At 35.5% G+C, this 14,729-nt stretch overlaps 1 protein-coding gene across 2 annotated transcripts in view; it reads left to right on the top strand.

The window, feature by feature from the left end:
• The first annotated feature begins 2,531 nt into the window (after positions 1-2,531).
• LOC127425693 (regulator of G-protein signaling 3-like) overlaps positions 2,532-14,729 on the top strand; it is a 44,411-nt gene continuing 32,213 nt past the window's right edge. Inside the window, exons 1-8 of one of the 2 annotated variants that reach the window (XM_051671925.1) lie at positions 2,532-2,557; positions 6,635-6,685; positions 7,202-7,260; positions 9,311-9,405; positions 9,771-9,839; positions 10,223-10,283; positions 12,612-12,702; positions 14,551-14,618. In XM_051671925.1, coding sequence (XP_051527885.1) covers positions 7,222-7,260; positions 9,311-9,405; positions 9,771-9,839; positions 10,223-10,283; positions 12,612-12,702; positions 14,551-14,618 — 423 coding nt within the window. In that variant the 5' untranslated portion in view covers positions 2,532-2,557; positions 6,635-6,685; positions 7,202-7,221. Of the gene's footprint in view, positions 2,558-6,634; positions 6,686-7,201; positions 7,261-9,310; positions 9,406-9,770; positions 9,840-10,222; positions 10,284-12,611; positions 12,703-14,426; positions 14,460-14,550; positions 14,619-14,729 lie in introns of those variants that run through there. The other variant, XM_051671945.1, reaches the window with a different exon arrangement.

Here is a 14,729-nt window from a genome sequence, read left to right as displayed (position 1 = left end):
TTATGCAAAAGCCTTTTTTTCCAAACTAAGTGTTGTAGTATAACCAACAGGAGATCACTGATGTGTGAAGTGATTTTGGTGACACTACACTGTATAAGAGTAAAGTTATTGAATATTTTTCCCAATAAAAATTCCCCGAAATTATGCAAAAGCCTTTTTTCATAATACATTTCCAGCTTTACTGAACTATTGTAAATGACGTTTTCTGTTTGGAATATTTCAGAGTCCATTTGGAAACGCCTACTTAGAGATACTATCTTTCAAGCTCAGTTTAGTTGTGACGGTTCAAGATTTAACTTAAATGTTAACAGACCACTGTAAACGCACAGTGTAATAGAACTGAGTGCCACATCAATGTTGTGGCTTTTACGCTCTTGTGCTTCCTCTGTGATCACTGATGCACTCATGCAGCAAGTTCATGATTACAGGATAAAGTTGTAAAGTTTACATCTGTTTTTTGTCTGGCACAAACAACTGCATTTTATACCTCGACGATGTTATATAACTTGACGTGAAACTAATTTTACATTATTGTGGTTAAACACTCAATACAGTGTCCCCAAAAGCCCATCTGTAAATTATAATAAACCTTTTCTCAGAACTAACTAAACGTTTCTTTCTTTCTTTCTTTCTTTCTTCCTTTCTTTCTTTCATAAGGTATTTTTTTGTGAATTTAGATAGTCAGCGTCCATGCAGAACAACCACAGCTCATCACACGGACATGTCCAAATATTTTTTATTTCTTGATTTGTATAGTATATCCATTGTTTCATAATTTAAAACCTATAAGTCTTTTTTTTGTGAAATGTTTGCTATCTAATGCAAAATACATTCATACATTGTTCAAGTAAGTGTCCAAATGTTTGTGGCCACTGTAGCGTAAATGTCTTTATAATGAGGTACTTTAAAGTGATAGTTCACCCAAAAATGAAAATCCTCTCATCATTTATTCAACCTGATGCCATCCCAGATGTGTTTGACTGTCTTTCTTCTGCTGAGAACAAATTAAGATTTTTAGAAGACTATTTCAACTCTGTAGGTCCATACAATGCAAGTGAATGGTGACCAGAACTTTGAAGCTCCACAAATCACATAAAGGCAGCATAAAAGTAATCCAAATGACTCCAGTGGTTAAATACATGTCTTTAAAAGCGATATGATAAGTATGGGTGTGAAACAGATCAATATTTAAGTCTCTTTTAACATATGGGATGACATTTTTAATTTTTGGGTCTGTTTAAAAATGTTTTAAATATGTAAAAAGTCTGTTTAAGTAATAAATAGCAACCTAAATTGAATCAAAATTACATGTCAACCATAAAACCTAAAGATTAAAATGTTTTGTCTGGAGTGAACAGTGTCCCTGACCTCTCACTCCTGCAAGCACCTGATTTCCTGCTGGGCTGTCAGGAGAAATTTCCTTCAACTTGTCCAGAATACCTTAATTAAACTTAATGAGTGGCATTCCTTGTTGAAATGGTATTAAATCATTTATAAAATAGCAAATTAACAACATTTAGTGTGTACAATCAGCCAAATAACTGTACCAATTTCACATATAAAATTAAGGTTAAAATAGCATAACCTTTACGGCCGTCCAGCACTGACAGCTCTTGCATGATTGTCAGTGGATTAAGATAATTTCAGAGCCTCCTGCTGGGTGCACTTGTCTATCACTCTGTCATTAGATGTTATTGCCAAACACATAAACACCTCTGGCTGTGCCCGCAGGAAGAGACTTCAGAGGGAAACCCTCTGGCTACAGGACCTGTCCCTCCCCAAGGGCCCATCAACAAAGAAACCGTGCAGAGAGAGAACCAGACTTACAGACAGCAGAGAGAGGAGATCTTCTGCGAGATACATCAGATCTGTCAGGGACAAAAGGGCATTGGCACCTAGCCAACAGGCAAAGTAAAGAACCTCTGTGTCTTTGAGGCTTGTGAGCCAGAGTGGAACATTTCTGTTTAATGCTGCGTGACCATAACAAACCACACACTGTCCACTGTTTAGCTTTGATATATCAGACCAATGGAATAATACGTATCCATGTATGGTCCTCCATGTTAACAATAATTAATAACTAACTTTCTGCACATACACTTCTAATCTAGATTTAACATAATTACTGCGGGTTATATTATTCTCATTTGAAAGATGCTTCGGATAACAGCATCTGCTAAATGAATAAATGGAAATGTTATTAATGTTAAGAGTCACTATGTAAAAATAAACAAATAGCATGGATGATGGAGGTGATGGTTAATTTGCTCTCATACAAAATAGAATCATAGAATCTCATCTCACTCATTCAATGTGTCATATTGAATATCATTTAGACACACATTGTGTTCTTTTATTCATTCTGTTACTGCTTCCTGTGATTTCTGCAGTGTCAGTGCTGGTAGGCCAAATGAGAGGGAATGGGGCAACGCTGTGAGCCAGAGTACATCTGCACAGGTTAAAGTGGCTGCAGTGGTCAGAACCACAGCTAGAAACAATACAGAAATTGCTCCCAAGAAGAGGAAGAAGATTCACCCTTCTAGTTTCAGAGGAAAGAGTAAGAGATTCATCTTTCTGCAAGCATTGGTTACTCACACATTAATGACACATGCAATATTTTTGTTGGTGTTTCCCAGACCATTCTGGCAGAGACGGGTGAACATTTATTACAGGAATGATTTGCACTTTCAGCCACTAGATAGCAATGCTGGAATTCTCAGAGCATGAGAATCTGGAAAGTAATTGGCTATGTTTGAAATGAAATTCTGGCTTACTGAAAGTGGTACAGGATACACTCTCTACTGTCTACTATTGTTTTACAGCAGGCATTTTTGTGCGATAACCGTTTTCAACAATAGTATGCTGCCTACATTGTTGTTACATGACCTCAGTGTGAGTAGTGTCCAGTTATGATAGTTAATTTGCTATTTTAATTCAATTTTTGTGTTAAAAATATAAATATCTAAAGGATATATAGCTGTATAGCTAAATAAAATATATAGCTGATCAAATAATTAGTTAAAATAGAGATGTTAAAAGTCGTATCAAATAACAAGTAAAAATCACTGCTGTAATTACTTCCATGAGCACTTGACCATGCACTTATAATATATACACACACACACACACTACCGGTCAAAAGTTTTGAAACACCTGACTGAAATGTTTCTCATGATTTTAAAAACATTTTGGTCTGAAGGCGTATGCTTAAATGTTTGAAATTAGTTTTGTAGACAAAAATATAATTATGCCACCATATTATGCAATTTATTTAATTACAAAACTTTTTTTTTTAAATTGATGACTTGGACCGAATAATGAAAAAAAGCAGCCAATAAGTGCCCAACATAGATGGGAACTCCTTCAATACTGTTTAAAAAGCATCCCAGGGTGATACCTCAAGAAGTTGGTTGAGAAAATGTCAAGAGTACATGTCTGCAAATTCTAGGCAAAGGGTGACTACTTTGAAGATGCTAAACTATAACACAGTTTTGATTTATTTTGGATTTTATTTAGTCACAACATAATTCCCATAGTTCCATTTTTATTATTCCATAGTTTTGATGACTTTACTATTATTCTAAAATGTGAAACAAATAAATAAATAAAATAAAGAATGAGTAAGTGATATATATATATATTCTTGTTGCACTCTAATCTGTCTTGGATACTTCTATTCTGATGCAATTGAAACTTTGTAATGCAGCACTTTTCGTACTACTGTCTCCTTAAGATGAATCGCTTATGATGTATTATTCCTCTTTTGTAAGTTGCTTTGGATAAAAGCGTCTGCCAAATGAATAAATGTAAATATTGTAATAATATTTTGGGTTCAATACAAGTTAAGCTCAATCTACAGCATTTGTGGCATAATATTGATTACCACAAGTATTAATTTCGACTCGTCCCTCTTTTTCTTTAAAAAAAGCAAAAATCGTGGTTACAGTGAGACACTTACAATGGAAGTGAATGGGGCCAATTTGTAAACATTAAAATACTCACTGTTTCAAACGTATAGCCACAAGACATAAACAATGTGTGTGTTAACATGATTTTAGTGTGATCAAATCACTTACTAACATTTTCTGTGTAAAGTTATAGCCAATTTTACAACTTTGTTGCCATGACATTGTAATGTCAACAAACCCTAAAATGACAGTAAAATCAGCGATTTAAACAAATTTACAGCTCAAATAATACTTGAGTTTTAACAGAAGAATTAATGTAAGTGCTTTTATAAAATTACAAGCATCATTTTTCTGTCTTTAAACCCTCCAAAAATTGTCCCCATTCACTTCCATTATAAATGCCTCACTGTAACTCAGATTTTCACTTTTTTCAAAGAAAAGGAGGGGTGAAATAATTTTTTGTGGTAATCAATATTATGCCACAAATGCTGTCGATTGAGCTTAACTTGAATTGAGCCCGGAATATTCCTTTAAGACCTTACTGCTAAACTCAGCAATTCTACATTTGGTTATAACATTGTAAAGCTTTAGTGAAAAGCTCAAAACTATCCAAATGACAACACGTCACCCTTTATATATTTTTTAATATTTTAAATGAATAAAGCATTCATTGCATGATCTTGTTATGCATGGATCCCTACTTCTGTACATTCTGTTCAAATCATTTGTGCTCACTGAAAGGACAGTCAGTAATTGCTACAATGGTCATTGGCAGATGTTGTAAATGCCTCCTGACAATAGCAGAACAATTGTATATTTGTAGAAAGAAAGCTAAAATCTGGGGTTATAGTGTCCCATCTCAGTGATCTCACAAATGTTAAGCTTTATGCATTTTATGTCTGTTACATTTTTTGGAATATCATTTTCCGAATTAATTTGACAGCATTACTGCATGCTCCGCTGCCAGCTGTTTATTGTTATTTTTGTCTGTCTGGATGTGTTGCATGCATTTTCCATGGCTTCTCTTTCCCAAAGGAGGCTATGAAATGCTTTATGCAATCAACATGGTTTTGCTCTTCCTGAGGGATGCATACCATCCACAGCCACACAAGGGATAATAACATTTTGAGTTATTTTGAGTCCAGCTAGCATGGTTACACAGCAGCACCATTTGTTCATCAGTGAAATCTGTCAATCTAGATTTAACAACTGCAGATGGATAGCCAGATCTAGGAATTAATGAGCCAATGATTCATTTAATTTCCTGCATGGTGTGTCAATGAATGACTCGTAGAGATTAAAGTCCTTTAACGGACAAGAAAAAAGACTTTCCCTTAAGGCTGCTTTTAAAGCAATTATATGTATTTTGGGAATTTATTCTTTGTTTTCTCTTCAGGACAAAAAAAAAAAAAAAAAAAAAGTCTTCCACTATAAGGATAATACATTTGTGCCTGGTTTTTTATTTATTTATTTATTTTTTAATATGTTTTGTAAGAAAGGAGAGGGGTAGTCCAAGGTGTTTGTGTTCTGTTTCTTTTTCTAAAATTATTTGCTAATATGCACTAAAACATAATAAGCGAAACCATGTAACTGATCTCAGATAAGCACAAAAGAGCAACCTCAGCCAAAGGCTTTGTTTATTATTATACAGCAGGTGGACTTGGCCTTCCTCCCCCACACATGGCACACCCCCTTTCACTCCATTCAGTGCTGCCCTCTGACCAATCACAGCTCTTTCTGTCTTATCAGCTATTCAAAATGAAAGGCGGTTGAAATGTATGCCTGTTTTCTCTTGCTGTGCTTTATTCTCTAGTTGCAACATATGCATAGTGGGGTTAAGTTCATGAATAGCTGTGAGGCATCAAATTTGAATGAATTTACCAGTTCTTTTGAAAATTCATGTGTGATGCATACAATTACAGACATTTTTAAAATTTTTGGCTGCTGTTTTATTATGATATGGACTGTAAGAGGGCAAAGAGAGAGACACTGGGCTGTTTAAGCCAATGGCAGAGATCGTCCTTTATTTTACAAACTCATGGTGAGTCTTACTGGCTCAACTCTTTATTGACCTACTGTGTTTAAGTGATACATGCTTAAATATTCTTTATAATCAATAACATTTTTGTATCTGCTTTTTGATGTCAAATGTATCCTGAGGCAAAGACTTTAACATTCACTTGTTTGGCTGCACATCTCATATCGTTGTGGCACAAGATGACCTGTTTGTGACAGGCTTTGCTGATGTTTTGGAAGAAATATATGTGTCAGGCTTTGAGTAAAAAATTGTTTTTCTTTTAAGAGATGCTCTTATAATTTGCGCTCTTACTGCTGGAATGAGCATTATTTTGCACTAAATACTGGGAAAACTTTTTTGGTCGGGTACTTCTACATGTTTTCAATTTCACGTCCAATTCCTTATATGTCCAATGCAAGATGCTTCACATGAAAGGATTTTTTTTTTAGCTTTTTACATTTTTTACAAATGTATTTATTTATTTTACCATGGTTATGGAAAACCTGGAAATATCAGAATTTTAAACTGTTATTATGGAAATCATGGAAATGAATATAATGATAAATAATATAATATAAAGCTCTTAATCTTTCTTGACATTGCTTTTTGTGAGTGCAATCTTTATAAAATTATTTCAGTCATAGAAATGTATCGGTCAAAAGGTGTGTGAACCCTTTATATAATTAGTTTTTGTATCTTGTGTACACAGGTCAACTGAAACTGATAGTTACTCCTGGCAATGGGGTGTTCTGTGTTCAAAGTAAGCACTATTACATGTCTGTGAACAGTTTTTGTACTTTGTACTTTTGAATTTTAACAGTTTGTTTGCTCTAAATGAAGCTCTTCTCATGCGTCAATATAAAATTGTATTTAATAGGTTCTGCTTGCAATGATTTCATACAGGAAATCTTTATACTTTAATTTCTTAACAACAATCTGAATCCCTTACACTATAATATGTTTTGTAAGGTAACTTAAACCTAAACATGTAAACGAACTGGTTCTAATTCAATAAAGTTATGAATGAATCAACCTGATTTCACTGGATTGTACCAACAAATATTTAAGGGTTAGATCAAGTAAAAATGCACATATCCAAAGAAGTATTTGTCATTATACTTTTTGTATTTTAACAAACCCTCACAAATTTCAATGCTCAGTTTCCATCATGTGTGATCTGTGCAAATGACAATAAAAGACGTATGACTTACATCCACTTTTTACACTGCAGGCAGTATTTTTCACTAATGTTGTCATATACTGATGTCTTTCACAGTTTTGGAAGCCAGGGGACTTATGGGAAGAGAGTACAGACCATGTGACTCATATGTCAAGGTGGGTACACATTTGATAAGCAGTGTGTTTTTATGACTGTGCAGGCAATATTTAGCATGGCACATAAGCTCATGTGACTTTGATGGAGCCTAAAAAATTACTCAAACCATTTTTTTTTTCTTTTTTCTTTTTCACAGTTTTTTTTTATTTCTTTGCCACAGTTTTTTTTTATTTCTTTGCTGTATAGTATAGAACTAAATGAACTGGCTTTATTCAAGTCAAAAATATTATTTAAATGTAATTTAAAAAGCTTTACTCCTAAAGAAATAAATTGTAATTTTGAAACATATGTATAAAATCATGACAATTTACATGAGATGAAGACTCCAGTCATATCAGTAACCTTATAAAAGCTGTTTTATTCTACATGGAGGGGGTCCGCACATGGGGGCTGCCATGTTAGAATCACATGACCAGCCAAATACTACTCGCTTAATCTCAGTAACTGTCCTGTTATCTGACACTTTCACTCATTGATTAATCATGGCTGACTGTGAATACTACATTTCTACAATGGCATCTGTAACAGAAAACTATTGATTTTAAATTATGCTGCATGAAAGCCGCTCAGTGTCAGTGTAAGTCCAAAATGACAAAAACAAAAACGTTATTGAGTACACCTTTAATATGACTAAATCAACCTGAAAATATTACGTTACACCTTCAAAAGTAATTTTAAAGGTTAGTAGAAATAAGGAGCTATTTCTTAATGACCTAACCCTAAAAATTAGTTTTGTTGATAAAACGTAATGTGATGATTCAGTGGTTAAATAAAATTTTTTACTTGAATAAAACAAGTTAATTTAGATGCTACCACATGAAGCACATTTTTAACAAATGTAACCCCTTTTAACAATGTCCACTTTAAAAAAAATAAATAAAATGGTCAGGTACACTAAAAATAAATAGCTCTTTGGATGAACTTGATTAAATCATGGACAGTGGTTCATAATTTAAAATTACTATGTAATCTCAACACAAATACTTTGTGTAGAAATAACCTAGTTGAATTGTGTAAACGCAACAAAATTAGACCTATAAATGTAACTCAAATAAACCTTTTAACCAGTTTTATCAATGCTACATTAACATCACAAAATTATTCATGTAGTCCCAACTCAAATGGATTAAGTAAACTTCCATTTTAACATTTTAAATGGATAGAACGCAATGAAACAAAGTTGTGACAAAATGTTCTAGAATTGTTTTGAAATTGTATTTTAATTAAGTAAACTGAACAAGCAGCAAAAATATGAATATATGTAATATTTATAACCTAAAATTATGCTTTATGTGTTAACATCTTAATTAATTGGCTTTATTCAAGTAAAAAAAATTATAATAATTGAATGACTTCACTAAATCAACCTGAATACATTAGATTACACCATCAAAATTAATTTTAAGGATTAGATAAAGTAGAAAAGCTCCTTATGGTAACAACTGCATGTATCATAAGAAATATTTTAGGTAGCCTAAAATTTTGCTTTATGTGGTAATATTTAAATGAACTGGCTTTATTCAACAAAAGTAATTTCTAAAGGTTAGATCAAGTTGAAATTGCACCTTAAGATAACAACTGCATGTAACCAAGTTCTTACAGAGTAGAAGGCAAAGTAGGGGAGAGAAAGCATAAATGGAATCAGGACATGACACAGACCGAACTCGAAACTGGGTCTCCATGAGCCAACAGCTTTCATTTGTCATGAGCATGTGCACAACCTAGTGGACCACAGCTCAGACACAATATTTAAATAGAGAAACAACGATAACTGTCCTGGTCACAGTTGGTGATGATAGGATATTATTTTTGTCATTATTTGTCACATAATTCTCTTTAAATGTCTGCCCTTCAAATGAACCTGTGTTCATGTCATCTTTGGCAGGTTTCAGGCATGAGAAAGCATCAGTTGTGTTGGCAGCTGTCCACTTGTATTCAGATACAAGTGTTGATTGATTTTCCCTCTGTATATGATGAAGATGTCCTCTAGCAATGTTAAACTAATGAATTTGATAGTAACCGCTAACATGTGTTTATTGTATATTGCAGATAGCCATTGCTCCATATGTTGACCACAGCAAGCGATGGAAATCCAGGACCGTTCTAGACTGCAAGAGTCCTGTTTTCAATGAGACTTTTATGTTGTGAGTGATTATCTTGTAGTTTTATTGTTTAGCAAACAATGTTTGATGTTCAAACTGAACACTTTGTGTTCTGGGATTTAAAATGAGGAAGTAGAGGAGTGTCTTATTATCTTATAGTTGAATAATTTATGTTAAACATTACGTGCTTCCTAACCACTTGCGTGACAGGCTCTATATCTCACTCAGTCATTCTGCCTTTGAGAATCAACAGAGACTTTAGGCTTGGGTCTGCTGCTTCTCTTTTGTTGAATAAAGGCAAATCTCTTTTAAGACTTTTGAAGTCTTTGGAGGAGAAGGCCATTGTGTTGTTGGATGAAGCTGGACATTGATGGATGAGCTTTTCAAGTGTTGCCCTTATGTTCCAGAAATGTGGATGATGATGATCATAAGAAGAGGTTTTTGGTGACAGTGTGGAATCGCAATCGGACATCCAGGTAAAACTTTATTTTCTTTCATTGATCTAACCCTTAAAATTAGTTTTGCTGGTGTAACCTAATGCATTCAGGTTGATTTAATGATGTTAAATAATATTTTTGACTTGAATCAGACCAGCTGATTTAGATGTTACCAAAAGGTTAACATTTTTTCAGGTGTACAATAATACAGTTATATCTGAAGCACTAGCAGTGCAACATACAATATAAAATCAATATGTTATCGGCTGGATTTTCTATACCAGCTGTGTCGCTGGGCAGGGAACATGATGTTATTTAGAATAACCAATATGAATATCATCAATGCAAAGTTATCAGGAGTTCAAAAGTTTCCTGTCTGCTGTGGTGTTTTTGTATATTAGAGTGTTTGATTCTGCCCACAGGCGCAGTGATTTCCTGGGCTGTATGAGTTTTGGCGTCCACTCTCTCATCACCTCATCTAAGGTAAATATCCCACTGTCAATGCACTTTTTAATGTTTACATGAACTCACTCACTGAACATTAATCCATACTGCTTCACCTACAGCATTTGAAAAATGGTTTGGACAATATTTATGGTAAAACTTTACAATGAAGTATACGTTAACATTAGTTATTACGCAGTGCTGGAATACTTGATTCTGATTGGTCAGTTGCCCCATCCAGCGGTCTGATATTTCGGAATAATATCCACATATCCAGGGATTACTAGACCGGTCATCCGGGTATTGCGATCTCGTATCACCGTGATCTTTACAAGTAAGCTAATACAATTATTTCAACTCGTATCAATGTTTCATGCCCATTTTTGTACATTTATTTAGCAAGTCTTGTAATAATAAATAAGCAATCAGACTGGCACCAGTGTAATGTAGAAAATCATTAATGTCGTTAATGTTCACATCAACCATCAGAACGGGGAAAAAGTTTTATCTCAGTGATTTAGACCGTGGCATGATTGTTGGTGCCAGACGGGCTGGTTTGACTATTTATGTAACTGCTGATCTCCTGGGATTTTCACGCACAACTGTCTCTAGAGTGTAGAGAATGGTGCAAAAATCAAAAACAAAAAATCCAGCGAGCAGCAGTTCTGTGGGTGAAAAAGGCTTGTTAATGAAAGAGGTCAGAGGAGAATGGCCAGACTGGTCCAAGCTGACAGGAAGGTGACAGTAACCCAAATAACCACACATTACAACAGTGTTATGCAGAAAAGCATTTCTGAGCGTACAACACGTTGAACATTGAGGTGGAAAACCCCTCAGAGTCCCACTACTGTCAGTTTAGAACAGGAAACTGAGGCTGCAGTGGGCACAGGCTCACCAAAACTGGACAGTAGACAATTGATGAGTAGACAGTCTGACAAATCTGGATTTCTGCTGAGGTACACAAATGGTAGGCCCACTGCAGCCTCAGTTTCTGTTCTAGGCTGACAGAAGTGGAACCCAACGTGGTCTTCTGCTGTTGTAGCCCATCCACCTCAAGGTTCGACATGTGCATCCTGAGATGCTATTCTGCTCACTACAATTGTGCAGAGGGGTTATCTGAGTTACCATAACCTTTCTGTCAGCTCGAACCAATCTGGCCATTCTCCGTTGACCTCTCTCATCAACAAGGCATTTCTGTCCGCAGAACTGCCGCTCATTGGATGTTTTTTGTTTTTGGCACCATTCAAAGTAAATTCTAGAGACTGTTGCACGTGAAAATCCCAGGAGATCAGCAGTTACAGAAATACTCAAACCAGCCAGTCTGGCACCAACAATCATGCCACGGTCAAAATAACTGAGATCACTTTTTTCCCCATTCTGATGGTTGATGTGAACACTAACTGAAGCTCCTGACCCGTATATGCATGATTTTATACATTACACTGCTGTCACACGATTATCTGATTAGATATAATTAGAATAAGTAGGTGTACAGGTGTACCTAATAAAGTGGCTGGTGAGTGTATATGCATATGAAAGAATTGTGGATTATAATAATTATATAGATAAAGATGTAGCAAAGTTTCCAGGTTATAAATAATGCATGGCAAAGAATTACAAAAGCAATAATAATGTGTAATCATAAGAAGCTCCATATGATAATTACATATAAAGTACATGTGTAGATAATTATGCGCATAGTTAAGTATATATATATTTTAAGGAAGATATAATTTCTTGTTTTTTAAAGCTATTCTCTTCATTTCATTCTCCACTTGTCAATGCATTTCCTCCACACCATCATATAATCTTACAGTGGGGGAAGTTGCAGTTGGACAGCTTATTGAGGCTTGAAAAATGACCTAAAATTACCAAGAGCAGCACACTGCAAACATACTGGCATACTGCCTTTATTTTGCACGCTTGCCTGGAAAAGAGTGAAATATTGCATCTGATGTCCTTGTTCGTTTGCATTTTGTCCTGCTGTCAAAAGCAGGAGTGCTATGCACATACGTTATCAAATAAGACACTAAAACATTTCTCGGAGGGTGATCATTTTTGAAAAATTAGATTTAGGCAGATGGATGGTTTTATATAACACGCTACCATCTGGATAAGCAGGAGAGAAACGGGGCATCGGGTGCTGACCCGCAAAGGTCTCAAAAACATGCACACACTCACGCACACACAGTGCTATGAGCTGCGAACAACCACAGGTTCTGTCCCTATGAGGGATGCATGAACAAGTCAACAGATATTGGGATTGTGAAAAACGTTGCAAGAAAAGAGCAGCTTTTTCCCATGGCTGCAGCTTGCAGTCTCTTCCTCTTTCTGTCTGACTGTTTTTCTCACATTGTATACTGACAGGAGATCAAAGGTTGGTATTATCTCCTGGGAGAAGAGCTGGGCAGGAGCAAACATCTGAAAGTGGCCTCACGTCGCATCAGACCGACCGCTGGTAAGATTCAATGCTGCTTTCTATCTCTCTCTCTCTTGTCTTGCTCTCTTTCTTATTCTGTTTTTTCTTAGTTCATGTCGTTACAAGGCCATATGACTTTATTTCTTCCGTGGTACACAAAAGGAGATATTTAGAAGAATTCCAAGCTGCTCTTTTCCACACAATGAAAGTGAATGGGGACCAGGGACAGCTGTAGTCATCATTCACTTTTATTGTATGGAAATGAGCAGCATTAGACATTCTGCTAGATTGTTCTTTTTTTGTTCCACCAAAAAAAAAAAAAAAAAAAAAAAAAAAAAGGCGTATGGGTCTGCAGTGACATGAGGGTGAGAACATGATGACAGATTAATTCAATTAAGCTGGACAAATTCCACATAATAATTTTTCTTCAGCAATATAAGACTGAATATTTCATACAAAAATTAAAATCTGTCATTATTACTTATGAGGTTACAAACCTGTATGACTTTCCTTGTTCCTTGGAGCACAAAAACATTTATTTATAGCAGAATGTCCAAGCTGCTATTTTTCATACAAGTGAAGTGAATGGTGACTACATCTGTCAAGGTTTTCAAAGTAATATTTTAAGTGGAAAAACAACTTAAATTTCAGTCTGTTCCTCACACAAACTATTGTATGGCATCATAAGACTTGGAAAGTAGTGCATGAGTCGTTTGGACTACTTTTTTGTCCATTTTGTAGCTTGACAGCCCCTAGTCACCATCCACTTTCAATGTATGGAAGAGAGAAGCTCAGACATTCTGCAAAACATCTCCTTTCCATAGAAAAAAAGTCATTCAGGTTTGGATTAACATGAGGGTGTGTAAATGATGACAGAATTTTCATTTATGGGTGAACCAACCCTTTAAGTACACGAAAGTTATTTGTATCCGACCAGGTGCTCTGAATGGAATTTGAATGTATTTACTTACTCAGAAAATGCTATGTTAAATTAACAAGCATTGCCTTTTATAGAGGACTTGGTGTTGAAACGTACAGCATCCCTGCAGAGAGAAGTAACAAAGATCTGGGGGCCGGGGGCTGGCTTATTGTGATGAACTGTCGGAATGAGATGAGAATTAAAAGGCTAAAGCATCATGCCATGTCTAAGTCAGTTTAAATCCACTTTAGAGATCTTCTCTCCCTCCCAATGCATTTTCTTATAATGACCTTTACCAAGAAAACTTTTGAAATATTAGGACAGATCTAAATGTGCATTTCATTCAATGTATGTAAGTGATCATCTTAATTCCAACTCACAACAGGGAGGATTTTGCTCCTGGGATGTGGATGGAAGGACACGTGTGCCATGTGAGAAATTCAGCCGAGATTAAGTTTGATTAGAGAGAGAGAAGTGGAGGAATGAAGGAGAGAGAGAGAGAGGACTTAATTCAAGGCACTGTGCTGACTTTAAGAGTAAGAGCCAGCTGTATTGTGTCTCTCTTGAATGCTGTTTCCACGAAGAATGTTTTAAAAGACATTGTTTCTTGGGAGCGTAATCTCTATGGTTACAAAGTGGGGGAGTCTGTCGCTGGTTGTTAGGGTGGGGGTAATGTTTTTAGGGGAGTAGATTTCTTGTTCTTTCTCTCTCTATCTTACACTCCCCCTCTGTCTCTCTCTTCTGGGGTAGTAAGCACTGTGTCACATGGATACAGGCTTAGTTCATCATGGTGTAGATAGAATCACTTTAATTTAAAGCCTGCAGACGGTGCTGACCGGGTTCTGCTGCCCTCTCTCCTCTGCTGGAAGAGTGTCAGGTTAGAGAGACAATTATACCCAGGGCTAAGATGTACTCAAAGAGCAATCTGTCATCCTGGGACTCGTGGGACTCTCTTGTGTATCTTTCAGAAGCCGCCGTGTCCAACTATGAAGCTGGACCCGAGACCACAAGTCCAAAGAACATGCAGTCATATACAGTAAGTGTAATTAGAATTTTTATTTTGATTGTAAATTGTTCTTTTTTTAAGTCTTTGATTTTTAAAAAAATAAATATATGAGTAAATAGATGCAAACAACTGATTTTTTTA

This window comes from Myxocyprinus asiaticus, chromosome 3 (genome assembly GCF_019703515.2).
Source record: "Myxocyprinus asiaticus isolate MX2 ecotype Aquarium Trade chromosome 3, UBuf_Myxa_2, whole genome shotgun sequence".
Lineage (NCBI taxonomy): Eukaryota > Metazoa > Chordata > Actinopteri > Cypriniformes > Catostomidae > Myxocyprinus > Myxocyprinus asiaticus.
Note: the sequence above shows the minus strand (reverse complement) of the source record. Positions and strands in the feature narration are given on the sequence as shown.